This window comes from Nycticebus coucang, chromosome 9 (assembly GCF_027406575.1).
Source record: "Nycticebus coucang isolate mNycCou1 chromosome 9, mNycCou1.pri, whole genome shotgun sequence".
NCBI lineage: Eukaryota > Metazoa > Chordata > Mammalia > Primates > Lorisidae > Nycticebus > Nycticebus coucang.
Genome location: NC_069788.1, coordinates 66,163,899 through 66,191,525, shown reverse-complemented (window position 1 = coordinate 66,191,525; position 27,627 = coordinate 66,163,899). Strand labels below are relative to the sequence as shown.

General features: G+C 39.1%; 1 protein-coding gene across 7 annotated transcripts; it reads right to left on the bottom strand.

Annotated features, from left to right (window-relative positions):
- TBC1D7 (TBC1 domain family member 7) lies at window positions 1-25,010 on the bottom strand. 7 transcript variants are annotated; one of them, XM_053602152.1, is made up of 8 exons: window positions 24,786-25,010; window positions 23,288-23,453; window positions 22,041-22,121; window positions 18,361-18,548; window positions 11,743-11,880; window positions 2,672-2,817; window positions 1,201-1,330; window positions 1-237 (listed from the first exon to the last, which is right to left on the bottom strand). In XM_053602152.1, exons 2-8 carry the CDS (start codon window positions 23,397-23,399, stop codon window positions 151-153), a joined length of 882 nt encoding a protein of 293 aa, XP_053458127.1. In that variant the 5' UTR covers window positions 23,400-23,453; window positions 24,786-25,010; the 3' UTR covers window positions 1-150. The 7 variants fall into 7 exon arrangements, with proteins under 7 accessions (XP_053458127.1, XP_053458128.1, XP_053458129.1 ...); XM_053602153.1 differs by having other exon boundaries at window positions 24,806-25,010; XM_053602154.1 differs by lacking the exon at window positions 24,786-25,010 and adding an exon at window positions 24,517-24,738.
- Window positions 25,011-27,627: the final 2,617 nt, after the last annotated feature.

The following is a 27,627-nucleotide window of genomic DNA, read 5'->3' as shown; positions in this document are numbered from 1 at the left end:
TTTCAATTAAATAACTTTACTGGAAGAAAAATTACACTTTGAGCACCAAAGCAAAACGGCTGTTTTCAATCGGTTTAGTACATCACATGCCCAAAACCAAAATGCTCAGGGTGGGCCTGGCAGGTGGTCGTTCACAGCTGCTGGGAGCATTCAGGATGAATGGACTGGGGTCCCACAGTGTTTGTGCCACAAGTCAATGGCCTTGCTCACAATCGCATCCGAGCTGTCCTGAGGAATCTGTGGACAAGCAAATCAGTCTTGGTGAAATTTCAGTGTTTACAACTGAAGTACGTTCCCTCATTTACTGTGGCATAAAACTTATTTCCATGGGAGTTTGAGAACTCAGAAGGGCTCTCTGATGTCAGGATGCCCGGGTTCAAATCCTCCACTAGCCACTCACTAATTGTGTGTCCCTGAGCAGGTTACTTCAGCTACTGGGTCTCAGGTCCCCATCTCTAAAATGGAGGAAGTGACAGCCGAACTTTATAGAGCTGTAAACAGGATAGCAGGAGATAATCCATGAAAAATACTTAATACCCAGCACTGTTAGCCACTAATTATTATGATGATGATGATGATTCATTTATTCAACACACACTCATTTAGCATTTATAATTTACTGTGCTACTGTTCAAATGTTAATACTGACTGTTGAAAAAAAAAAAAGAATAGATTTGAGATTCTGTGAAAATTATTCATGCCTAAGTCTTTTTAATTCTACTTCTTGCCCAGTAGAAGGTATTCTATGATACATAGGGAGGGAAAAGTTAATTTTTTTCAACACACACTAAGTTAACACTTAAGCACATTAACAAATCCAACTAGGATTACACCAAAGATAGAAAAGAACTTACAAAATCCCCCAAAACATCAGGATTCCTTGTGCATTAACAAAAATTACTCATCCTAAAGTGACAGATGTCACCTCTTCCTCTTCCTGACATGCTTGCTGGGAGTCACACGGAGGGTGAGACTCTGGTCCTAAGTGGGCATACTAATGCAAAGCTCTCAGACCATCACCCCCCAAACAATAATCTACAAGCCAACTTTAAGCCAATTTTTTCCAAAGAAAAATGTTTCTTATAATGTACAAAATGCACTCTATTCTTTCTCTAAATAATTTAATGCAATAGGAAAATCTAACTTGCTAAAATTATTTCATATCTAGTTTAAAATCAAATTAAAGCAAAGCACACTTACATTTTCCAGAAACTTTGTTATCTTCTCTGCGCTGTTCAAAGCCATTACTTTTATTTTAAAGGTTAACAAAATTTCTACAGCTACAAAAACTAGGATCTTACAGGATCCACTTACAACTTTATCCCAAACCCTAAAAAATAAGGAGGTACAATCAAATTACATGAGCTTGAAATACATGTTTACCTAGACATCTCAAATTACAAAAGAAAATGAAATTGCTGCTATTTTATGTATAAGCTTCAAAGAACAACCACTGTGAAATAATCATGAAAAACAACCAAACAGAGAAGCCCTTTGAAATCTAAACACAATTAGCTTTAGAAAGAAAAAGGAAAGTTCACTAAAAACTGCTGCTCTGTTAGTGATCTACAAATGCACATTCCTTTGTGGTGCAAACCTGATATTCTGGGGTAAGAAAAAGAAAGTCCTGAGCTAAACCAGAGTTTGTAATTTACTAATATGCTATAATGCTAATTTAATCATGGCATACTCAGGGACAGTAACAAAAGCAGCATATGAAATGATATCAATTCAATTTCACTGCAGGTGATTCTGAAGACAGATTCCTTAAATTATCTGAGGGCTTAAGGAGCCAGTTATTGTTTTGCAACCATCCTAAACTAATTATTCTGATAATTCCTATAACTCTTAAAAGTTGGTATTATACTCTATACAGTTAGTTATGCATTATCTTATAATGTTTTCTGTGTATTGCCTTTTATTTTCAACTATATCGTAAAATTTTTAAGCAGTGAGGCCAGGACTCAGAAGTACCCACAACACTGTCTGACTCTGGGACTGGAAGAGATAAGTTTAAATCTCCAATCTTTGACTACCTTTGGATCCTTTAAAGATATCACAGTGAAACTAAGAAATACCAAGATTTCTACCCGATTAGGATCCACCACATTCTGGGAAAGAAGAAATTATGCTTATATAGACTCCTGGTAATTGTCTGAGATGTAATTATGTACATCAGGTAACATTCTGAAGGCCTTTGATTTTTCTAATTGTATATTCAATAATAAGCAGGATCATGTCTTATTATGGTAGATACTGGAGAATTTAGCTTCAAATTACTATACTGTTCCTAAAGCAATTTATAGACTCGGCACCTATAGCTCAGTGGTTAGGGCACTGGCCACATGCAACGGGGCTGGTGGGTTCGAACCCAGCCCGGGCCTGCTAAACAACAAAGACAATGACAACAAAAAAAATTAGCCTGGAGTTGCAGCAAGCACCTATAGACCCAGTTACTTGGGAGGCTAAGACAAGAGAATCTCTTAAGCCTAAGAGTTTGAGGTTGCTGTGAGCTGTGACACCACAGCACTCTACCGAGGGCGATATAATGAGACTCTGTCTCAAAACAAACAAAAAAATAAATAAATTTACATTCTGAGGTATGCTCAAATCAAAGGCCAGGATTCTTCCCTAATCCCACACCTTCAGTGTCTTCCAGAGAAATACTTGCCTCTGTAAACTGGATTCAGGTAAACATCCTGCAAAGCACCTCTTGAACCAGAGATCATAAGGAAGTTTAGACACTGCAGAACACGTCTTCAGATGACTCAGCAGTCTGCTATCTTCCAGATTCAAGTATTGTTCAAAAGCTTTTGGCTAAAGATTAAACAGGAAGAGAGATTACTCATTTTCTATGACATAACATCACCTGATACCACAGCCTATGATGAAAAATATTAACAAGCTGAATGCAAGGAAGTGCTGGAAAACAAAACTTCAGAATCATCCAGGTCACGTGTGAGACAGCAGTTTCCCAGGTCAGTACTAACTACAGTAGCAAACTGTCCTGGACTGAGGGGTTTCCCAGGACAGTTTCAGGCAAAATGGAATGGCTGCCTTTTGGAAAAATGTTTGTAGAACACTTAGAGATCTAAAAATAGATCTGCCATTCAATCCTATAATTCCTCTACTAGGTATGTACCCAGAAGACCAAAAATAACATTATAATAAAGGTATTTGTATCAGAATGTTTATTGCAGCCCAATTCACAATTGCTAAGTCATGGAAAAAGCCCAAGTGCCCATCGATCCACGAATGGATTAATAAACTGTGGTATATGTACACCATGGAATACTATGCAGCCTTAAAGAAAGATGGAGACTTTACCTCTTTCATGTTCACATGCATGGAGCTGGAACATATTCTTCTTAGTAAAGTATCTCAAGAATGGAAGAAAAAGTATCCAATGTACTCAGCCCTACTATGAAACTAATCTATGGCTTTCACATGAAAGCTATAACCCAGTTATAACCCAAGAATAGGGGGCAGGGGGAAAGGGAGGGAAGGGAGGGGGGAGGTAGGCGGAGGAAGGGTGATGGGTAGGATTACACCTGTGGTGCATCTTACAAGGGTACTTGTGAAACTTAGTAAATGTAGAATGTAAATGTCTTAACACAATAACTAAGAAAATGCCAGGAAGGCTATGTTAATCAGTGTGATGAAAATGTGTCAAATGGTCTATAAAACCAGTGTATGGTACCCCATCATCGCATTAATGTGCACAGCGATAATTTAATTAAAAAAAAATGGAATGGCTGGTCATGCTAATAACTTCACTAACCAGATTCAACAGCCGAAGGCAAAAGTCCAAAGCAAAATTCAATTGTTCTAAGGAGCTAAGAAAGGCCCATATGTTACTGATTGGTAAAGCATAGATTATATGTAAAGGGGAAAGGGGAAGGTTAACACCAAAGAAATAGAGTGGGATTAGCGTGAAGAGAGGGCATTAAGAGGAATGAGACAAAAGATGAAGAAGGGCTGACCAGTCACTGACCACACACACACCGCCCTGCACTGAGCACCACATGCAGCGTGCCAAACCTGGGCTTCAGGAGCCACAGATACTTTCTCAGTGGAGGTAATACTTGAACCGGCCTTTGAAGAGTGGGCAGGAGTTAGCCAGGCAAAGAAGGCTCCACATATTAATCCTGGTCCAATTTTCCCCGGTCTTTTTCAGGGGATCTCTAAATTTTTTCTGTTTATGGAACTTCCTTATACTACTCAACAGCTCTTAGAGCGTCTCAAGAACCAAGAGTGTTTCTCCAAAGTACAAGCTCCCCAAAAGTTCCTGTCCTTTCACCTCTTGAACCCTATTCTTATGGTTGGTTCTATCAATAAAATATATGCACTTTTCCACAAAGTGACATGGCTAAACACACAAACATACATTTATGTAACATGTCACAGCAAAGAAAATTTCATCCACATGTCAATACAAATAATAGACGACATATAAATAAGTGAACATTTTAGAACTATTTATTGTCTTTTGCCTTTACAGACTACAAATACTTTGAGGGCAGGGATCATTATCTATTTTGTTCCCTGCTAATTTTCCAGTAGCTAAAACATTACTTGGCATAGTAAGCATTCAATGTGCAACTGCTGAGTAAGTGCACATCACAAATTAATAGGAAGTTCTGAAATATATTAATCAACATCTTATCACTCAATGTAAATATTTTTGCCAGTGTCTTATTCATTTTTTCTAAATATCTTTTCCTAGTTTATAATATGCTATTATAAAAAATCTTAAAAATACAGAGAATAAAGAAGATACAAAGGTCACTTACAATCATACTACCCAATGACAATTACCAGTAATACTTAGTTTGTATAGCATCCATCTGTTTTCCTTCATACATAAAAACACACTTTTCTGTCTGCTATTAGTTGGACTCATAATGAATGCACAATTTAGGTATTTTTCTTTTTCTTTTCTTTTCTTTGAAAAAGAATCTCATTCTGTCGCCCTGGGTAGAGTGCCATGGTGTCATAGCTCACAGAAACCTCAAACTCTTAGGTTTAAGCAATCCTCTTGCCCTCAGCCTCCCCAGTAGCTGGGACTACAGGCCTGCGCGCCACATCCAATTAGTTTTTCTATTTTTAGTAGAGATGGAGTCACACTCTTGCTCAGGCTGGTCTCAAACTCCTGAGCTCAAACAATCCACCCACCTTGGCCTCCAGAAGAGCCACCGTACTCAGCCAGTATTTTGCTTTTTGTACTCAAAAAATTGTGGGCATTTCCCCTGGATAATAAACAACCTTAAAGGGCTAATATTCCTAAATATTCAGTTCTAAAAACAGCAAAGAAAAAAGCAAAGAATCCTATAGAAGAAAAAATAACACGTGGATCTTACCCGTATGAAAAGATGTTAAACCTTGTCATATGCTTATAGTAAAATAAATAAATGAAAACTACACTGAGGTACCATTTTCTATCTATCTGAATGGCAAAAATCCCAAAGACTAACAATATACTGCATTGGTGAGGCTATAGAGACATCTGTTGGGCAGAAGGACGCAAAAAAGTGTGAAAGAAATTTTGGCAATATCTATACCAAAATAACACATGCATTGACTATTCAACCCAGCCAATCGATTTCTAGGAAATCCATCCCCTCCCAAATACTCTGACAAACATATGAAAAGATGTATGCACAAAGCTTTCATCTGTAACACCACATATAATAACTGAAGATTGGAAACACCCCAACAGCCAACAATAGAGGACAGGGCGAACAAACTATATGTACAATGGATACTGCTCTAAGAAAACTGTAAGAACATATACACTAGAGGAGTGTGAAGCCTTGAAAACGAATTAAGGGACATCTTGGCTCGGCGCCTGTAGCTCAAGCCGCTAAAGCACCAGCCACATACACCAGAGCTTGCAGGTTGGAATCCAGCCCGGGCCCGCCAGACAACAATGACAACTATAATCAAAAACAGCCAGGCGTTGTGTTGGACGCCTGTGGTCCCAGATACTTGGGAGGCTGAGGCAAGAGGATCGCTTAAGCCCAAGAGTTTGAGGTTGCTGTGAGCAGTGACGCCACAGCACTCTACCCAGGGCGATAGCTTAAGACTCTGTCTCAAAAAAAAAAAAGGGGGGGGGAACATCTCTATATTACCCAGGGCGATAGCTTAAGACTCTGTCTCAAAAAAAAAAAAAGGGGGGGGACATCTCTATATACGACTGTGACATGATCTCCAGTGTATACCAGCTAAAAGCAGCAAAGTGGGAAAAAACGTGCATTGTATGTTACTGCTTAATCTAAGAAAGGCAGTGAACTCAAATATATGAGTATACATGTTTTTTAACAGAAGGAGATAATATTTACATTGCCTAACATTTTTCATACTCAGCAAATGGTAGATGTGATTTATTATAATCACAATTCCATTTCACTGCTAAACATGTACAGGTTATTTTCAGTATTTCCATCACCCCAAATTCTTACTTGGGAAGAAAATAAAGCACAGCTCATCAACAGATGAGAAAGGCAAAACCTGACCAAAAAAAAGAGACTTAACCACCTTGAGAACTGACGCTCAGTTTAGGAAGATGCTGCTAATAGTGCTTACTTTAAAAACCTCTCTTGACAATAGTTTTGAAAAACTGTGGCAATATCAATAAAAGCTCAGGGTGGAGGACCTGCGGCCTCAAGGCTACATGTGGCCCACCACATCTCCAAGTTGCATCCCTCAACCAAATTCAAAAGGGTTGACAAATCCTTTCAATAAATGGATTTGCTCTGTAAAATCTGGACTCAGAGAAAAGGCCACACTCAAGGATCTGGAAGGCCACAGGGACCACAGAAGTCTTACATGCCACACACTGAAGCTGGCCTCTATTCTCCCTGGCAATGAGAGGCCTTATCAAATAGGAGAAATTTGAAAAGCCAGTAAGTGAAGAAGCTATCATGCAGTTCTGGAATCAGAATATCACAGTATATATAATACATCATCACTCAGAGGGATCCTTATCTTCCTCTGAAGCCTATCACCGCCTATCATATGCACATTTCCCTAGAACTATAAAGCCACTTACACTTTATGATAACAAAGTATTGTATTTGGTCAAACCACAAAATACAAAAGATGACAGACAAGATTATAGAAATTCTACTTTAACAAGAAGTGAGGAAGAAGAGCTCTACTACACAACAATAATAAAAAAATTTAAGATAGACCAAACACAGTTTAACTAAAGAGAAAAGTTCAAAAGGCAAATTACTTGATATCTAAATTTAATACCACTACAAAGAAAATTTAGTTATTTATTCTACAAACCTTTTTGAAAACTTAATAACCATTTACCACATTTTGCCATGTATAATGTGTACTTCTTTGCCCAAATTTTTGAGGGAAAAAATAGGATGCCTCTGCCTTCACAGAATGGGCAGCTGTGGGCAGTGTGATCTGAACATTTACCAGGGAGCATTAGCCCTTGCCAGACATGTCTCTCCCAACTAAGAGCTGGCCACTTTCTCAAGGGGCATTTTCCTGAAAGTTTGGGCCAAAACATGGGTGCATATTATACATAAGAGCACATTATATATAGCAAAATACAGTAAAACTGTGTGCTAGGCTCTATAATGTACATACTAAACTAACCCCCCTTTTTAAAGATGAAGAAATTAAGGTTTAAGGGCCATTAAGTACCATAATGATACTTATTTCTGTAAGTTCCAAAATTCATTTCTAAAAAGAAAGTATAAGAATAGCCAAGGCACTTTTGAAAAAAAATAACAATGGAAGCACATTTTTTCCCATCAGCCATCAAAGTATACTAGACAGCTATTATTAAACAAATTATATGACATTGGCTCAGGGATAGACAAATAGATCAATGGAAAAAAAGACAGATCAATAGCTCTGAATATATGTGGGAAATCCAGCATATGATAAAAGTGCAATTGAATCTGTGGAAAAAAAAAAAAAAAAGAACTAAAAACATAATGTAAGTGGTAGTTCTACTGCTTACTCAGTGACCTTGGACTTTACTTCTCTGTGCTTCAGTTTAACCTATAAAAACTAAGATAACATGCTTAAATGAAGCAGCTCACTAATAAAAGAAACTCGGCCCTGCTTGACATGAAGTAAATTTTCAATGACACATTCACCAGAGGAGGAAAGAGGAAGAGGAAGGACGGTGGTGAGCTGGCAAAGCTGTGGTGTCGCAGATATGTGTAAAGGAATAGATAGAATCCAACCTGTGTCCGATACCACCCACAGAGATAAATCCCTCACAATTTAAACAGCTAAATTTTTAAAAGTTAGGAGAGAAAAAAAATGTTTTTTAAAAACTTGGGGTTAGAAAGGGCTAAGATACAGAAAAAGACAGAAGAAAACTGTTGACAAATTCCATTGTATCTACAACAGGGAGAAAGTATGTTCAACATACATAACAGATAAGGATAAATCTTCAGAGTACGGTCAGCCCTTCACATCCATGAGTTCCACATCCATGGATTCAACCAACTATGGATCAAAAACATTCTGGAAAAAAAAAATGGAAGTTTGCATCTGTAATGAACAAGAGTTTTCTTTCTTGTCATTCTCTAAGCAATACAGTAGGACAGCTATTTACACAGCATTTATACTATATCAGGTATTATATGTAATCCAGAGAGGATTTAAAGCAGGGTGTCCAACCTGTGGCCTGTGGGCCACATGCTCATTTTGTGTTTTTTTTCCCTGTGGTGTCAGATATCATGAAAAGTACCCACTGTATCAGCTTTCATCAGGGTTTATATATTTACTGTGTGGCCCAAGACAACTCTTATTCTTCCAACATGTGGCAGAAAAGAAGAAAGGTTGGACTCCCCTCATTTACAATATATGGGAAAAGGTGCATAGGTTATATGCAAATACTATACCATTTTACAGAAAAGATCCAAGCATCACTGAATTTTGACATCACTGGGGATCCTGGAACCAATGCCCCATGGATATGAACATGTGAGTGTGTATCAGTAACTTTTAACAAAGAAAAAAGCCAAGAAAACAACACAGACATGCACATCTCTATTATTTGTTCCATTTCACTAGAAATTGAGGATATGTAAACTAAAATGAGATACTATTTCAACTATCAGATGAACAAAAATTTAAGAGACTGATAGTATCAAGTATTGGTGATGGTGGGAAACAGCAATTTCTATCATCTGGTGGAAGCATAAATTGATATGGCCTTTGGATAAGCAACCTGGCAGTTTAAATTTTAAATGTCAAAATAAGTAAATAGATTTTAAACATGTCTCTTTCACATGTTTAAAAGTACCAACCCTAAAAAAGTACACATATATACAAGGAACAAGTACAAGGGCATGTGAGTGTTCGTATGGACCTGTTATATTTACATATAGCAAATTCATAACAAGGAAATACTCTGAATGTTAAAAAGAAAGTGGTTCTAAATGAGTGACTCTCAACCTATGCTTCAGAATTGCCTGTAGCTTTTCAAATATTAGAATTCCAGGGCCCCACCCTCAGATATTCTGATTTAATTGGTCTGGGAGAAGAAAATGTTATGGTAATTTTTAAAAGCTCCCAGGTGGTGTGAATAGGCAGTCTGGACTGCAAACTAATGATGCATCTGTACTGACCTGGACAGTTCTCCAAGACATTACGTTAAAAACAAAAACACAGGGGCGGCGCCTGTGGCTCAGGGTGTAGGGCGCCGGCCCCACATGCCGAGGGTGGTGGGTTCAAACCCAGCCCCGGCCAAACTGCAACAAAAAAATAGCCGGGCGTCATGGCAGCGCCTGTAGTCCCAGCTACTCGGGAGGCTGAGGCAAGAGAATCATGTAAGCCCAAGAGCTGGAGGTTGCTGTGAGCCATGTGATGCCACGGCACTCTACTGAGGGCAGTAAAGTGAGACTCTGTCTCTACAAAAAAAAAAACAGAACTATATGGCCATGTGTACAGTATAACACCATTTGTATTTTTAAAAAATCATTTTATATGTACATGTACGTACAGCCAAGAAGAATACACACCAAGCTGATAAAAATGTTTGCTTCTTAGGAAGAGGGGGTTGGGAGGATTGGGGGGCACTGGTACAAATCTAGGGAAACACAAATTTACCTTGATTGCTTAATTTCTTTTGAGAATGTATTAGATGTATAAGTAATAGATGACTATTACTTATATTTCCAAAAATAATAAATTTTTCAAACATGGCATAAACTATCAGAATGCTACTGATTTACTCCAATATTAAATAAGAAAACTAATTAAATCATGGTAAAATCGAGGCCTCCTGATTTAATCAGGCAACTAAAATTATGCTTCATGTTTCCATGCTTAAATCATTTTTATTGAAATAAACTAAATGTATTAAATTTCAAAATCCTAAAATCAAATTGCATTTACTTTAAATAAATAAGAACTATTCTCAGGAATCTCCTGTGAAGCTGAAGGGTCTCACCCATTGCTCTGTAAATAATCAACGACCAGTCAGAGCAGTGGTCCTCAGTGCTAAGTGCCCATCGCTGTCTCCTCTAACCCACACACCACACCACAGTTACCACCTTCAATAAAATTTCCAAAAGAAACAACTCAATAATTTAAGAAAAAAGATTCAAAGAGACCTGCCATTCAATCCTATAATTCCTCTTCCAGGTATATACCCAGAAGACAAAAAATCACTTTACAACAAAGATATTTGCACCAGAATATTTATTGCAGCCCAATTCATAATTGCTAAGTCATGGAAAAGCCCAAGTGCCCATCGATCCACGAATGGTTTAATAAACTGTGGTATATGTACACCATGGAATATTATGCAGCCTTAAAGAAAGATGGAGACTTTACCTCTTTCATGTTTACATGGATGGAGCTGGAACATATTCTTCTTAGTAAAATATCTCAAGAATAGAAGAAAAAGTATCCAATGTACTCAGCCCTACTATGAAACTAATTTATGGCTTTCATATGAAAGCTATAACCCAGTTATAACCTAAGAATATGGGGAATGGGGAGAGGGAGGGTGGGAGGGGGAAGGATGGGCAGAGGGAGGGTGATAGGTGGCATTATACCTGTGGTGCATCTTACAAGTGTACATGTGAAACTTAGTAAATGTAGAATATAAATGTCTTAACACAGTAACTAAGAAAATGCCAGGAAGGCTATGTTAACCAGTGTGATGAAAATGTGTCAAACTGTTTATAAAACCAGTGTATGGTGCCCCATGATCGCATTAATGTGCACAGCTATGATTTAATATTAATAAAAAAAAAAGAAAAAAGATTCATTTTTATAAATGAGATAAGGGGGGAAATGGGCGGAAAAGAGAATGGGAAAGGAAGACTGGATTATGCTATGAAGCAAGTGCCATTCAGCTCTCTGGTTTTCCAAGCCAGGGTATGGCAGAGACAGTGGCTGCCTCCCTCAACCCATGTGCTCCTTTTTTCTTACAGAATGCCTGTTTTAATAAGAGATCAATGTTCCAGGCTTTAAAAAAAAAAGAAACATGTCTCTATCCTCTACTACAGACTGGGTGACACTGTCTTGGTCACTAATGGTTGCTTTTGTGCTATAACAGTAAAGTTGAGTAGTTGAGTTGAGTGGCTCATCAAGCTGGAAATATTTATTATCTGGTTTTTTAAAGAAAACATTTGCAGAGCTCCTCATCAGAGCAGCACCAGGAGGCAAAGAGTATTCCCTGAAGGTTCCCAATACCTTTGCTCACAGCCCTGTAGCCAACAACAACAACAAAAAAAACGTATCCCTTACCAGTTGGGGTAAAGAATCCCGGTACTTGGTATTTAATTGGTTCACAAAGCATCGGGTGATCCAGTAACAGTCGACACAATCTTCCACCATCTCTTCCATGGCTTTAGCAATGGCAAGAAATACTTCATCTTCTGGCTCCTGGAAGATTAATAATAAATCTCAAGAGGAACGTAGTAGAAAAGAAGAATATAAATTTCTTCAATAAAAAATGAAAACTTGCCCCTAAATTTTTCAAAGCCTGTATTAATAAATCAAAGTGGGATCAAAAAGCAGAGTCCATCACTAAAGGGGGAGATATGAGTAACCAGAATTGGTGTTGCCTAGGAATGACCTTGTCTCAGGCTGACCACGCAGCAATTCTCCAACTTCTAACACACAGCCTATCACAGAGCTGACATAAAGCATAAGTAAAGGCTCTGACCCTCTCTACCAAAAATATCCTCAGTGTTAGATGAGAATTTCTTTCAAAAGGGCGTGATAAACAGCATAAACAGTAATTGGAAACATCTGTCAGTACCAAAATTTGCAAATACTAAAGGACTCCAAATTTCAAAGCATTCATGCATACCTTTAGAATGCTGTTCTGTTGTTAAGCACTTGAAAAGTTAAAACGCTCATAGAATCAGAATTTTAGGAATCAAAAGAATGGCATTTCTCAAGCCTTGTGTCAGTACTAAGAATGTGAAAGTAAACCCTCAAATAAATTTCAACAGAAAAATCTTATAAAAATTGGAACCTTATGGGCAGCGCCTGTGGCTCAGTGAGTAGGGCGCCGGCCCCATATGCTGAGGGTGGCGGGTTCAAACCCAGCCCCGGCCAAACTGCAACAACAAAAAAAAATAGCCGGGGGTTGTGGCGGGCGCCTGTAGTCCCAGCCGCTTGGGAGGCTGAGGCAAGAGAATTGCGTAAGCCCAAGAGTTAGAGGTTGCTGTGAGCTGTGTGACACCATGGCACTCTACCCAAGGGTGGTACAGTGAGACTCTGTCTCTACAAAAAAAAAAAAAAGAAAGAAAAATTGGAACCTTATTTGACAATCTACTTTGTTTTCAAACACCATTATCACACACACAAACTTTACATTTTCATCTAGGATTTAACAGCCAAAAGATTTTTATTTATTTATTTATTTATTTAATTTATTTTTATTGTTAGGGATTCATTGAGGGTACACAGAACTAGGTTACAGTGATTGCTTTTGTTAGATAAGGACCCTCTTATACTTTGTGTCCCACCCCCAAAAGGTGCACCTCATCCCTTGACCCCCCCACTTCCTCCCTCCTTCCCTTTCTCAGCTCTCTCCATCCCCTACCCCCACTGTGTACTAGGACCTTAATTGTCCTCATATCAGAATTGGGTACATAGGATTCTTATTTCTCCATTCTTGTGATGCTTTACTAAGAATAATGTGTTCCACATCCATCCAGGTTAATACAATGGATATAAAGTCTCCATTTTATTCAGTCAGCCGAAAGATATTAATGTCAAAAAGAAACTTAAGAACTCTTGATTCCCCTAAAAAGTCTCAAGTTAAGTCAAATTCCTATTTTAATAAAAGTATTTCATTCTTAGGCCTTCTTTCAACTTATTAATATATTTTATAAAATGTTAAGAACAAAAGAGTTAGAATCATAGAAAGTAGATTTCTCTAAGCATTTTATTAATGTGTCAGAGGAAGACAGAAAGTAGAAACACAGGAAGGGGGAGGGAAGGAAAGTCTATCTGGACTCCTGCACAGACTGGGCACGGCACTCACTGCTCCTGGACATGGCTACTACTGATGCTCTGGGCCACTGACAGACCAAGGGGAAAGGACCTGACCCTGGGCTGAGCACTGCCACATACTTATCAATAGATTAAAAAAAAAAAATGAGCCTGAGTAGGTGCTATGGTGTGAATACTTATGTCCTTCAAAACTTGTGTGGGGCTCGGTGCCTGTGGCTCAAGAGGTACAGTCCCTCTTGTAGCTATGTCCTGCACCCAAAGGTGTGCCATACACTCCTACATTATTCCCACTGAATGAATAAGTGAAATTTAAAGGAGATTGTTTAAATTATTCCAATTATTTTTTAGGGACGTCCTCTCTCGATAAACTTAAGAAAAGTAGATGGCCTTTACTATTTTTAAGATCTCTCTACCATCCATGAGTATCACATCATTAACTCCAAAAAAATTCAAAAGAATATGTTAATGCTAAATCTGCAATGAAATAATCTTGTAGAATAACAACGCTTGCAAGCGAATCCATGTCTGAACAATTCATTGTTTTAGCCAAACAAATACCTTTTTAAAAACGTCTAGGGGGAACTACAATAAAATATCCAAAGTCTAAGAGGCATAATCATTCCTTTGCCTAACCTTCTCTCCTTTCTCCTTTCTTCCCATTATAAGCAGTAAGTAGGCCAAGTAGTTACTAGTTAGAGTGAGGAGTTTGCTAAAAAAAGCAGATTGAGACCAAGGAGCAAGTTAAGGTCAAGGGAGGTTGAGGATGAAGAGTGGTCAGGGTTGAACACTGGCCTGAGACCACAAGGAGCTCAAGTAGGCATGCAGGCCAGGGCCAGCACTGGCTGGCAGTGCTTGTTACACTCAGATAAATAAGCAAAGAATTGAATGTACTCAGGATAATGGGAGCCTTTTCAAATGTGTAACTGTGAGAGAAAGGAATTATAAATGTGGAAAGGGCATAGGCTAGAATGAACTCCAGATATTGGATTGAAACTGGAGGTATTAGTGTGAACTCAGGTAGCAGAACAAGAGATAAACAGAGATATAAAAATTCAAAGGTGTGGGCTGGGAGTCGGGGCTCATGCCTATAATCCTAGCACTCTGTGAGGCCAAGGTGGATGGATTGCTTGAGCTCAGGAATTCAAGACCAGCCTCAGCAAGACTGAGACCCTATCTCTACTGAAAAACAGAAAAACTAGCCAGCTTGTCATGGCAGGTACCTATAGTCCCAGCTACTCAGGTGGTTGAAGCAAGGGGATCATTTGAGTCCAAGAGGTTGAGGTTGCTGTGAGCTATGATGATGCCACGGCACTCTACCAGGGCATAGCGCAAGACTGTCTCAAAAAAAAAAAAGAAAAAAAAGACTGATGTGTATGTATACATACACATATTTCCTAGCTCTGTCTATCAAGAGGAACTAGAGGCAATGACAGCCCATGAACGATGAACATATCCAGTACCCAGTTCTGGGTTCTGAATACCACCTTTCAATCCAAAAAGAAATGGCTGATTCCAGGGCTGCAGTATAGAAAGTGCAGGGAAAACCTGGACCATCCTGTGGTGCTAGAAAGTTAGGAAACATTCAAAATGATAGAACTTGTCAAAAACACACAGGAATCTGTTGGAAGGGGCTCCCACTAGCCAAATCTGAGACAATCTGGATATCAAAAGAAATAATGGTAGTAATGAATTATAGTCCACTGAATAAAAAAGGAATCCATAAACTCAAACTGATATACATCAGTAAAGGAAGGAGAGAGAAAACTCTTCCTTAGAGAAGAATGCCAACTAACAAATTCAGAAGGAATGAAGAAGTTAGAAAATCACCGCTGGGCAACCGTCACAGTAAAAAATTATTTCAGGTAAGAATCATTAGTGCATGAATATTTACAAACCTCAAAGTACCTCCCAATAAGTTACTTATTAATCACGAAAGGGAAAATAGTAATGTTACAGTGGAGACACCCAGCAGACCCCATCTTAACCAAGTGATCAAAGTTAGCAGCAACAGTAATAGAGTATCATACGTCTGTGTTACTCTGGCCAATAATGTATGACCAGATTTTAATCAATAAGGAAGTATCAGATAAACTCAAATTGAGAAACTCTACTGGCCGGCACTCCTCCAAAGTATAAAGGTCATGAAGACAAAGAAGGACTGGGGAACTGTTCCAGATTAAAGAAGACTCAGACGTGGCAACTAAATGTAATGTGTGAGCTGAGATTAGGTCCCCATCAGAAGAAAGGCATCAGTGAGATGTCAGCGAAATTCCTCTGAGGTCTAAAGATTAGTTCCCAATATTGTATCAATGCTAATTTTCTGGTTTTAATCATTATACTATGATTATGTAAGATGTAACATTTGAGGATCATGGGTGAAGGTATATAGAAACACTTTACTGTTTTTACAAATTTTTTTTTTCTTGAAGTTCAGTGGCACAATCATACCTTACTGCTGCCTCAAGCATCTCCCTGCCTCAAACTCTCTGGAACTTCAGGCACATACCTGCACCTGGCTAATTCTTCTATTTTTTTGTAGAGACAGGGTCTTGCTATGTTGCCCAGTCTGGTCTCAAACTCCTGGCCTTAAGTGATCCTCCCACCACAGACTCTAAAAGTGCTGGGATTATAGGTATGAGCCACCACACCCAGCCCTGCAACATTTTTCCATATCCAAGATTATTTTAGAACAAAACTTTTTAGAAATCATCAAATGGTAAAACACCTCAGCCTCCCAAGTAGCTGGGACTTAAGGTGCCCACCACGATGCCTGACTACTTTTTCTATTTTTAATGAAAGCTTACTAAGGAATAGAGTATTTACACAGCAGTTTTAAAGTATGCTCCCACAAAGGGAAATAATTACAAAGAGAAAAATAATAACTTTCCAGTGGAAAACCCCACCCGGCACCACCCTCACCAAGTGATCAAAGTGAACATTACCTCTTATGGGACAAACCCACGCTATGTGCCTCCTGACGTGATATGTTAAGAACACAGCATCACCTATGTGGTATCCCTAACTTGGATGCTAACTATCCATAACTTGGATGCTATCATGCAGAAGCACCAGAAAGACCTAAATTAAGAGAGACTTTCTACAAAATAATACCCCTCAAAAATGTCAACAGCATGAAAGATAAGAAAAACCTTTTTCTTGATGAATGGTCCCAGACTAGGGGAAACTAAAGTTAATATGACAACTCAATATGCTACCTAATCCAGGATCAAATCCTCAGCTGGAACTTTGATTACTTATTTGTGATAAAGAGCATTACTGAACCGATCAAATTTGAATGTAGTCTACAAGTTAGATGTTAATATTGTATCAGTGTAACTTCCTGGCTCTGCTGACTGCTCTTTGGTTACCCACAGGGGCGTCCTTCTTTTAGGGAGTATACCCTGAAGGGATCAGAGATAATGGGGCATCTTATTCTCAAATGGTTTAGAAAAAGTATGTGTAGAAAAAGTGACAAAGCAGATGTCATAAAATGTTAACAACTGGGGAATGTGGGTAAAGGATATGTGGGGATTCTTGGTAGTATTCTTACAACTTTTCTGGAAGTTTAAAATTACTTCAAAATAAAATGTACTACCAGAGCATGGTGGCTCACGCCCATAATCTTAGCACTTTGGGAGGGTAAGGTGACCCCATATCTACTAAAACTAGAAAAAGTATCCAGGCATTGTGGTGGACACCTGTAGTTCCAGCTACTTGGGAGGCTGAGACCAAGGGGACTTCTTAAGCCTGAGGCTGCTATGAGCTATGACACCAGGGCACTGTATCCAGGGCAACAAAGAAAGAATCTGTCTCTAAAATAAATAAATAAAATTTTTAAAATGTACTTCTTATAAACAAAAAATAAGATAGATTGGGTCAGAATGTGCAGGGCCCTTTCGGAGGCTAAGGCAGGAGGATCACTTGAGACCCTGAGTTTGAGATCAGCCTGCTCTCACAACATAGCAAGACCCCATCTCTATAATAGATTTTTTTTAAATATCAAGTTTAAAGGAATGGAAATCATATAATGAGTGCTCTTGGACCACAGTGGCATTAAACTAGAAATCAAAAGATAACTGAGAAAATCCAGAATGTCTAGGGATTAAGCAACGCGCTTCTAAATAACCTATGGGTCAAAGAAGACATTTAAAATTTCTTTTAGAAAGGAGAGCTCACAAGGAAATGTATAGCACTGAATGCACACTGAATGAAAAGATGGGAGATCTAAAACTAATCATCTAAGTTTCCACCTTTGGAGATAGAAAAAGAAGAGAAAATAAAATTCAAAATAAAGTCACAATATTTTCAAGGAGTAAAAACGAAGTTGTAGCAGTTAGATTTTTCAAATGAATATTGTTACCTTAATAATTCTCAGAACAAAGCAGTATCCAAAATAAACATGAAAAACACAACATCCCAACAGTATCGTTGCTTAAAGGTACTGCATGTGAAGGTTAAGGGGATGCAAAGGTGACTCCCCTCTGAAATGATCAAGCAAAGGCAAACTAAAAGTAAGGTAACTCCATTTTTAAAATAAGGTTGTATTGTATATTTTAGAGTTGGTAAAGTGAAGGATATTTGATGTTCTTACCATAAAAACATAAGCTAGTGAGGTGATGCATATGTTCATTACTGACTTAGTCTATAACGTATACATAGATCAAAACATCACAATACAACCCGTAAATATACCCAATTTTTATGTATGAATTACAAATAAGTTGGGAGAAAAAGAATGTGCAGAGCCATGGACGCCAGGTAAAGATGCACTGCTTTTACCCTATTACAAATGGAAAGCCACTGAGAGTTTCTACGGTAAAACATGATGCAATCAAAAGCTGCCGAGATGGTACAGTCAAGAGTTGAGCTAAGTGTCAAGCAAAGGCGAACACCAACCAGCGGAAAAGAGGGACTTCGAGGTAACTTTCCAGCCTCCAGCTGATACATCCGGAGATAGACTTCAACCTGGGGTGTGGCATCGCTGACAAAGCGAATGACTTTCAGAGCACGCAGCACATCCGAGTACTGGTCCTTGCGATACATCATCACCTTGGCATGGGATTCATGGTGAGGAGGCAGGATCCCTACACAGAGTATCAGGGGAATAAGGGTGAAACAACTCAGACATCGATCCCTCCTCTACTAAAGGAAATCCTGTGAGAAACACCCACACAATTAGATTAGAATTCACACAAATACTGAATTACCATATGGAGCTTCTTTTACAAATTCTTCCTATAAAGTGATCTTAAATGTCTATATTTGAATAATGACGTATCATTGATATTAAAGAGAAATGAAGTGGCATCACAAAAATCCTTGAATGCCACATACATTCAAGATAGTAACTGTGTCAATTTATGGCTGTCAGCCTCTGGCCACGGTTAGCTCCTAAAGGCTTCTCTCTGGTCTCTGCAGTTGGCCCCTACATCTCAGAAGCACCGTAAGTTCACTAAAGGCTTCTCTTCCCCAACATATTCACAAAGTATCCTAACCTTACGGCCAAAAACGTACCAAATCTTCATGGATGAAATCACTCCCTGTACCTGACATTTCTATGACATTTTAAGCTCATTAGTCCATTTAAATATGGTGTCACATCTTTTATATAAACAAGTAGCTTTCAGAAAACATAGTGGAAAGACCACTGGGCAGGCATCAGTAAACCTGGGTTCTAGTCTCAAACCTGATAATACCAGAATTCCCACAAATGTATTAGTCCCTCCAGGTAATAATATAACTAATATAACTAATTTACTCCCTCATATAACAGAGGCAGAAAATGGGAAAGATGAACATTTCACTTACCCCAAAAGTGTTCATGAGAAAAGGATCCTACGGTAAAAGAGACTTGGGAAATGGTGACAATGAATTTTCAAGGCAATAAAGAAAAACATTTTACTTTATTTATTCCAGCCTTATTACGTTTAATGAGGCTGTACAGATGTATAGACTCTGAAACAAAGGTCCTAGGTTTTAATTCCAGCTTCTGCAATTAACAGGCTAAGTGACCGTCAGCTGCTTACTTGAGCTCCCTATGTCTTAGCCTGCCCATCTGAAAAATGGGAATAATGATCCCTAACCTTGGACAGCTGTTGTGATGAGTGAACAAATCAAGACACACAGAACACTCAGAAGAGTGCATGGCGCACACTACACGAGGTGAAGCGTTAAGCTAGTATATTTGACTATGAATCCCTCTTAGGTGTAAATCCATCCAATATTCTAAAGAACACCCTGGGGAGCAGATCAAAAGTCTCTAGCTAACATGATGCCAGAATCAATCTTGCTTATATGTTCTTTTCCTAGACATAAATCTTTACTCACCATAGCTATGGGCTGTGTGCCAAGCTTCCAGAAGAGCCAAGGGAACACACTAAAGTGTCTTCTACATCTGGGCTAATACAAATTAAACAGCTGTGATCGAACTTTCATCATACTACTACAAGCAGCATTCAGCTTCCTGCGGTAAACATTAAACCTATTATAAGAGCAGGTCTTAAAAAGTCCCTTCCTGATATTCACCTTAAATGGTATCAGGAAGCAGGTATCCGTGAGCAACCAAAAGCCTGGGCGAAAAAGAGGCAGGCTGTCACCTCCATCGTCAGCTATAAATTTCCAGTGCCTTATAACTACCTCACTTATGTGAAAAGAAGGGCAAGAAAAATAAAGTCAGATAGGCCTCAGCACTCAGAAGTGCCACAAAGCACAACTGTCCATCATCCGCTAATCCACTGTAGTTGTTGGTAAGACACAGTACTTCCCAGCAGATATGGACACTGTGGACGATTCCCGGGAAGGCACTTACTTTGATGCCCACTGAAAATAGTTAAGATTTAAGAATTCCCCTTGGTGTGTGTCACACTTTATGGGGGCAAGACATGATTGCAAGAGGGACTTTACCTAACAATTGCAATCAGTGTAACCTGGCTTATTGTACCCTCAATGAATCCCCAACAATAAAAAAAAAAAAAAAAAAAAAAAAGATTTAAGAATTCCCTGGGAAAAACCAAAATGATTGTCAATACTTCTCTAGATTATGAGTGCATGAAGGACGCCACAACACACAACAAAAAGATCATCATGCAGTGCTTTCTAATACAGCCTCCATTCCACACAACCAGGTTCAGGAATGCGTAATTCTCTATTCCTAAAAACATACCACATTTCAGAAAGAAAATGAGGTCCACAACCTACCCTATCTTCAAATGAGCTCTACAACTTATGCTCAAATCCTTAGCTCTGCCTGGTACAGCCTATAGGGCCTTACACAAGTTATTCAGCCTCACAAAGTCTTTTTCCCCACTTATAAAATAAGCGTATTAGACACCTACCTCACGGCAGGGACAGAATTCTAGGATTACTCTATACAGTTAATGTAAACTTCTCAGCCTAGTGAGAGGCATACAAGAACGGCCAATAAATAGCAGTAATTCCTCGTAGAGGCTTGGCACACAGCCCATAGCTAGTTCACAATCCTCATCACTATTCTACAGCTAACTTAAAAAAAATTTTAAGAACGTAAAAGAGGGTGATAATAGATAGCCATTATGTGCTTCACTAGGTTCAGCAATGATGGGGGTGAGGGGGAAATCTTGGACTCAAAAGAGATGCTGACAGTTAAATGCAGCATCTGATTCCCTTTTTCCTCTACAGAAACTAAGCAAGATCAGTTTTCCTCCTCATTCAGAAAATGAGGTCCACAATTTCACCACTGGAATTTATTCATTCACACTTCCAGGGAGTGAAACTGTTCCAATTCCCTTCATACTCTAACATCACTCATTAAGAAGTTATACCTCTACAGATGAGAATCACAAAATCTTACAAATTTAGAGCTAAAACCAAGAAGTAATTTAGCTCAATAGTCTCATCTTATAGATGCAAAAGAAATATGAGCATTAGAGAGGCACTAGGTTACGCAGCTGACAGCAAAGCTTATACCTGTTCTGCTTTCTCCCAATCCAATGTTTTTCCCACATCTCCCAATCCAATCCTCTTCCCACATGTCCCAATCCAATGCTCTTCCCACATCTTCAGTGAGTAACATGTTATTTTCTCCTCTATCATGAATATACTAACTCCCCTAGAGTTAATGCTTAATACACTGCTAATGAAGTCACCTTCTTAAAGAATTTTATAATGAGCAGAAATTAAGTCTGCTCAAAATGTAAATAAGACCCAATATTCAGTAAACGGCCTAAGTAAATCCTCTTTTTTTCTGACTAATAAGACGACAAATGATCCTCTTATTCAATTTTTTTTTTCTTTTTTTAAAGACAGAGTCTCATTTTGCCGAGGCGTCATAGCTCACAGCAACCTCAAACTCTTGGGTTCAAGCAATCCTCTTGCCTCAGCCTCCCAAGTAGCTGGGACTACAGGTGCCTGCCACAATGCCAGGCTATTTTTAGAGATAGGGTCTTGCTCTGGCTCAGGCTGGTCTCCAACTTCTGAGCTCAGGCAATCCTTCTGTCTTGGCCTCCCAGAGTGTTAGGGATTACAGGCGTGAGCCATCATGCCCATCCCCTTTATTCAATATTTTTGAAGATATATCTTTGAACTCCTGGATCTCCTACCTAAAAGCACCTTCCACACCAATGCACGGTACATGGACGGGAGAGGGAACCTTTGACTAAAGGTACAAAGTTTCTCAGTATCTGGAGGAAGAAAAAAACAGTTAGAAGCTTTTCATGCTGATTATAGTACATAACAGTGCATTTCATTTTTTAAAACTGTAAATATAGACAAGAATTTCTTCAGAAGAAGTCTATCTTAATGATCAGCAAACTTAGGAAAGACAATACTAATATGATTTCTAGCCCAGGTCTATTACCATCTAAGTTATTTTAAAACAGTTAACATTTTACAGCATAGACTATGGATTACGCATGTTACTACATTCCCTATAACATTAGCAGTAGTTACTAATTTATTTCATTTAATTCACATTGCAAGCCTGTTGGATACTTATTGTTCAAAAGACGCAGAAACTGAACCTCAAAGTAGTTAAGTGACTTAATCAAGTAAAAATAACTAGGAAGTAGCACAGTTAGCCCTGAAATCACCACATTTTCCAATAAATTACACTCAGTTCCCTGGCCCTCAATTCTTCTGCTTATCAAAAGAGAATACCAGGCATATCAGACGTACTAAAGTATAGACTATATAGTGAGGATCAAAGATCAGGTGGGAAATATTTTTTGAAACGTTAAAAGAACTCTATGCAAATAAAGTAGTATTTTAAACTATGGTTTGGTTTATTTTACTTTGGTCAACAACAGATGTTACTATTACTTAAAATAAACTTAAATAAGCTTAAAATGAACTAAATATCAACGTACAATGCAGTCTTAGTACTTCCATAAAGAAAAACACGACCAGAGATATTGCAAGTTTACTCAGAAGCTATAATGACACATCTGGAAACAGAGAAAAATATATATGGGTTTAGTAAAAGAAAAAATATTACTGACTTCTTAAGAGGCTTTTCAAAAACTTATGACTCTTAAGCTATGTTGATTGGTTTCATGTAAGCACATCAGATTGTATAAAAAATCAACACACTGTACCCCACATATACATAAATGTATTCATGATCTATGTGTATATGACTTAATAAAAAAACCTTATGATTCTTAATGAAATATAAATTTGAAAATCTGTAACTTGTCTCAAAATACTATATATACAACTCTACTGTCATCATATCCCTAAAAAATATGGCAAGTAACAAATAACTCTGGATGTCTATTAAGGTAATATTTACTCCAAACATCCAAGATGAGGAAGCAGCAATGATGTTAATTAAACTTACAAAACTCACCCAGGCGATCATCTTTTAGGAGAATTTCTAACGATTTCTTTTCTTCCACTCCACGAAATCCCACTTTCTCATAATATACTGAACGAAAGTTTCTCTGAGAGTCCTCAGTCATGTTTCATTCTTGGAGGGAAGAGGGAGAGAGAAAGAGGGAGGGTGGAAAGTGAACCTAGAAACAAAGAATGAAGAATTAGAAACATTTTCAATGATTTTCTTCACTTTTCCAATAAATCTGATATGCCTGCTAAACTGCCCTTATAAGACTCAATACTCAATCTCTCCTTTTATACAATTCTAGAACCCCTTCATTTATGCATCTTGGTCAAACGCCATCATATAAGTCCTAAGTCCTCTGAGTGGTTCAAATAGATGGCATAAGATTAATAAATTAGGGTTTCTACTTTTCTCCATGAGGGTGCCTGGCACAATGAAATATTCTGTAGTCATTATAAATGTGCAAAGAAAAAATAGAGAAATGGGAAGCAATGCAAAAAGATATCATACAAAAGGGGTTACTAAACAGTACACATTATGATTCCATTTTTGTTTTTACAAATATTTTCCATTAAAAAATTAAAACTATATTCCAAAATGTTAGCGATGATTGTCTTTAGGTAGGATTCCAGATACTTTTCTTTTTTCTTCCGAAGAGGCTTTTCAAAAACTTTGTTTCCTAAAAGTGGCATTCTGTAAAATGAAAATTTAAGGTATATAAAAGTAAAAAGCCGTAAGTCCCTAAATTTTTTCTTTTACTTTTAAACCCAATTATGTCAAATGTAGTTATCAAAATTCAAAACCCACAACAGATAAAATGGTATTCAATTATAAACAGGAGAGGGTAAGGAATATAGCCAGTTGATAGGGACAACATAGAGTTGAAGACAGAAAAACGATTTAAAATTTGACATGAGAATTCTAAAAGCTCAGTGGTCTGGGATCCTCTCACAATAACCTTCATACTACCGATGGGAAATCATCAAGAAAAGATGGAATTTAGTTGGCATTTCAAGAACAGAAAAAACGTAATCCGTTTTCCAGAAGTATGGCACTGCCTCATCCAAATGCTCAGCGTTAGTGCAAAAGAAAGTACATTCTCAGGTATTAAAAAATCCCAAGATTTCCCCAATGACCAGGGGAGGGTTTCTCTTCCTTACTGAAAAGATAACTCTCTGAACCGATACACTCACAGGAAAGATTAGGATTTGTTTAGAAAAAGATTTAATGGCGCTGACCTTTCAGGACCAGATGTTTAAAAAAAAATTTAAGCAATAAACGCAAAATAATTTGGGAATCTCTTCAAAAGCATCCAAACAATTGCACAGAGATAAGGTCCTTTTTGTCTAAAGACACTCATTCTTAGATTGCACCATTATGACAAAGGCGTCTTCCTGCAGGAAATAATTGTAAATACTATCTGCTGCCCGTGAACGTCCACTTGGGAAAAGTATAAACATCCTGGTCCAAGGCCCCAGGTCCCCTTCTCTTTATTGTGTTTGTTCACCTCTAGTAGTGGAAACACACCCGGGTCGAGACTAAGCGGTCCGGGGGAGGCAGAGAAAACCGGGCCCGGTGCGCTGACCGACTGGCTGGCAGGCGGGGACCGTGGGGGCCGCCAGGGCCAGGGGCCCAGAGCGCAAGGGCGGCTCCTCCAGACCGGAGAGAAGCCGCGGGACACCAGCGCTCGCCCGCCGGCCCCAGATACACGACCCCGCCGCCGCTGCCGGAGCCGCCGGACGTGACGTCACTGTAAGGCGAACGAGCCCGTGCGCAGAGCGCGTGCGTAGAAACTCCGCTCACCCCACCCCACCCCCACCCCACCCGCAGCTCAAAAGCCCTGGGCGCAGCGAACCGGAAGTAAGGGAGCGCAGCGCCTGTTGCCTGGTCCCCGCGTCCGACGCGGAGTCGTCCATGCCCCTCCCGCCCACTTGTTCCCCCCACCGCAACCCGCTCCTGGTCCAGACCACGTCAATCACGAATCCCCGCAGTTCTGGCGCTGCGGGCCTGGGTGTTCTACTTTCTTTGGCTCTTGAGATTCTTGCTTAGAGGGACCTCCAAGGCCCGGGGCGGTGCTTTTCCAGCTACCTCTGGTGGACGGCCGGGTTTTGCTTTCCCCCAAGCCCCTGTGGTATATGGAAATAAATGAAGGCCATCCAAAGGGAAAAGCAAAGGCTCTTCATTCGGAGATTGCTATAGCAGGGGAGCAGCCCCTCAGAGGCAGGCGGAGGAGCGGGGGGGGGGGGGGAGCTCCAGCTGTGCGTCCAGGGCCAACGAAAAAATCCAAACTCTAATTTTTTTTTTTTGTAGAACAGAGTCTCACACGTTCACCCTAGGTAGAGTGCCGGGGTGTCCTCCAACTCCTGGACTCACGCTGTCCACTTGCCTCAGCCTCCCCAGTAGCTGGGACTACAGGCGCCCGCCTCAACGCCTGGCTAGTTTTTCTGTGTTTGGTAGAGATGAGTCTCCTCTTGCTCAGGCTGGTCTCCAACTCTTGAACTCAAGCAGTCCGCTTTTCTCTGTCTTCCAGAGTGCTAAGATTACCAGGTGTGAGCCACGGAGCTGGGTGCCAAACTCTTAAAGAATTTTATTTTAAGCAGGATGTGTGTGACCTACCATGGGGACAAGTTCTCAAGAAGTCTTGAGAAAATACACTCCAAGAGTTTGGTTTTATACATTCATAGAGACACGAATTACAAGTAAAATCATAAATCAATTCATGGAAGGTATCCGTTGGTTTGGTTGAAGACAGGACATCTAGAAGCGGAAGTTTGTAAGTCATAGGTGGATTCTGGGGATTCTTTAGTTGACAATTGGTTGAAAGAATGAAGCTTTATGTGAAGACCTGGAGTCATTGAAAAGGAATGTCTGAGTTAAGAAAAAGCTGTCTTCTATAGCTCATGTGAAGCTATACGAGAATCGGGTCTGGTTAATAAAAACCTTTTAGTGAGATTTTGTTTGTAGGCATGACTTACCAGGTGTCACAGAAAAGAATTTGGGCAAAAGAAAAAAGGTCAAGAGTTCATTCTTCATAGAGGAGTGGTTAGGAGGGTGTATTTGATTTGCCTTTGTCTGGATGGTCCTAAATCAAAGGCCAAAGTCTGGGAAGCTGTCAGTGATTAATCAAGTCCTGGCCATTTGAGGCCGATTGTTACAGAAGTTACTGTTCAGCTTCCTGGGTTGTTAATAGAGACAGCAATCTAGCTTTCTGCAAGCCTGTGTTACAGCAGGCTGGCTTCCCAGGTTGGGTATAATGGAGAAGACCTGCCTGGTTTTCTTGGCAGTTCTTTGCAGGTTGGAATTCTATTTTTATATATGGCCCACCCATTATCTTTGTATATGCAGTCTCTCAACGTAAAATACTATAAAAATTAAGAGGAAAAAGGAAGTGAAAAATAAAGGATACACTAAATGCAAGGGGCAATTTGGTATTATTAGGTTTCATAGACACAAAGTTATTTTTAAATGGCTGTGAAAACCTATAACATTTCCTCACTGGTCCCCAACCCCAGCTGAGTAGCACTACTCTAGTAGGTTTTTCAACCACCAGAAGATTTCTCAGAGAAATCCCCTAGAAAAAAAGATGATTCAATGATGGGTGCTGTCTGTTTAAAAGCCTAAATCTTTACCAGTCAGACCACAAAGACAGCAAGCTCTAAAAAGGAAACTTAGGACAATTGATGATACAGAAGTCAGTCCAGTTACAATTTGAGGTGTAAAGATTGGACAGAACTTTAAAATGAAGAAATGTGTGATAGTTGAACTCACAAACATTTATGCCTTTCCTAACCCCTCCAAACTACTATCTTTAGTTTCCCAGTACATTTATACAAAACCTTGCCTGGGCCGTGTTCACATTAGCAAGCGAAGTTCTTCAAGTTAGCTTCCATGAATTCCATATGTAATACTTCAGCTAAACCTTGGGCCAGACACTAACTTTTACAAACTATACAGCTAACGGCAGCAGTGATACCAAAGAGGTGTTAGAAGAGTTAAATGAGAAAGTATATAATATCCTTGGCACAGTGCCAAGAATGTGGCACAGTAAGAACATGTAGATTGGTTGCATCAGAGTTAAGTAAAAATACAGAGACAAATCTCTAAACCATTTTATCTGGGAAAAAACAATTACAATTCATAGCATACACAGATACTGGGTGGTCTCCAGTATGTCCAAAATACAAAGAAAAAGTTGGAGGTTTTATTAGTAATAGAAATGTTATGTATTGCTTTGAAAGAAAAGTCATTGGCACTAGCAAAGTTTTGGAGAGTGGGCAAGATTTGACTAATGAGTGACAGCAGAAGGTAAAACTAGTGTTACCCTCACAGTTAGGCAAAATATACAGCTT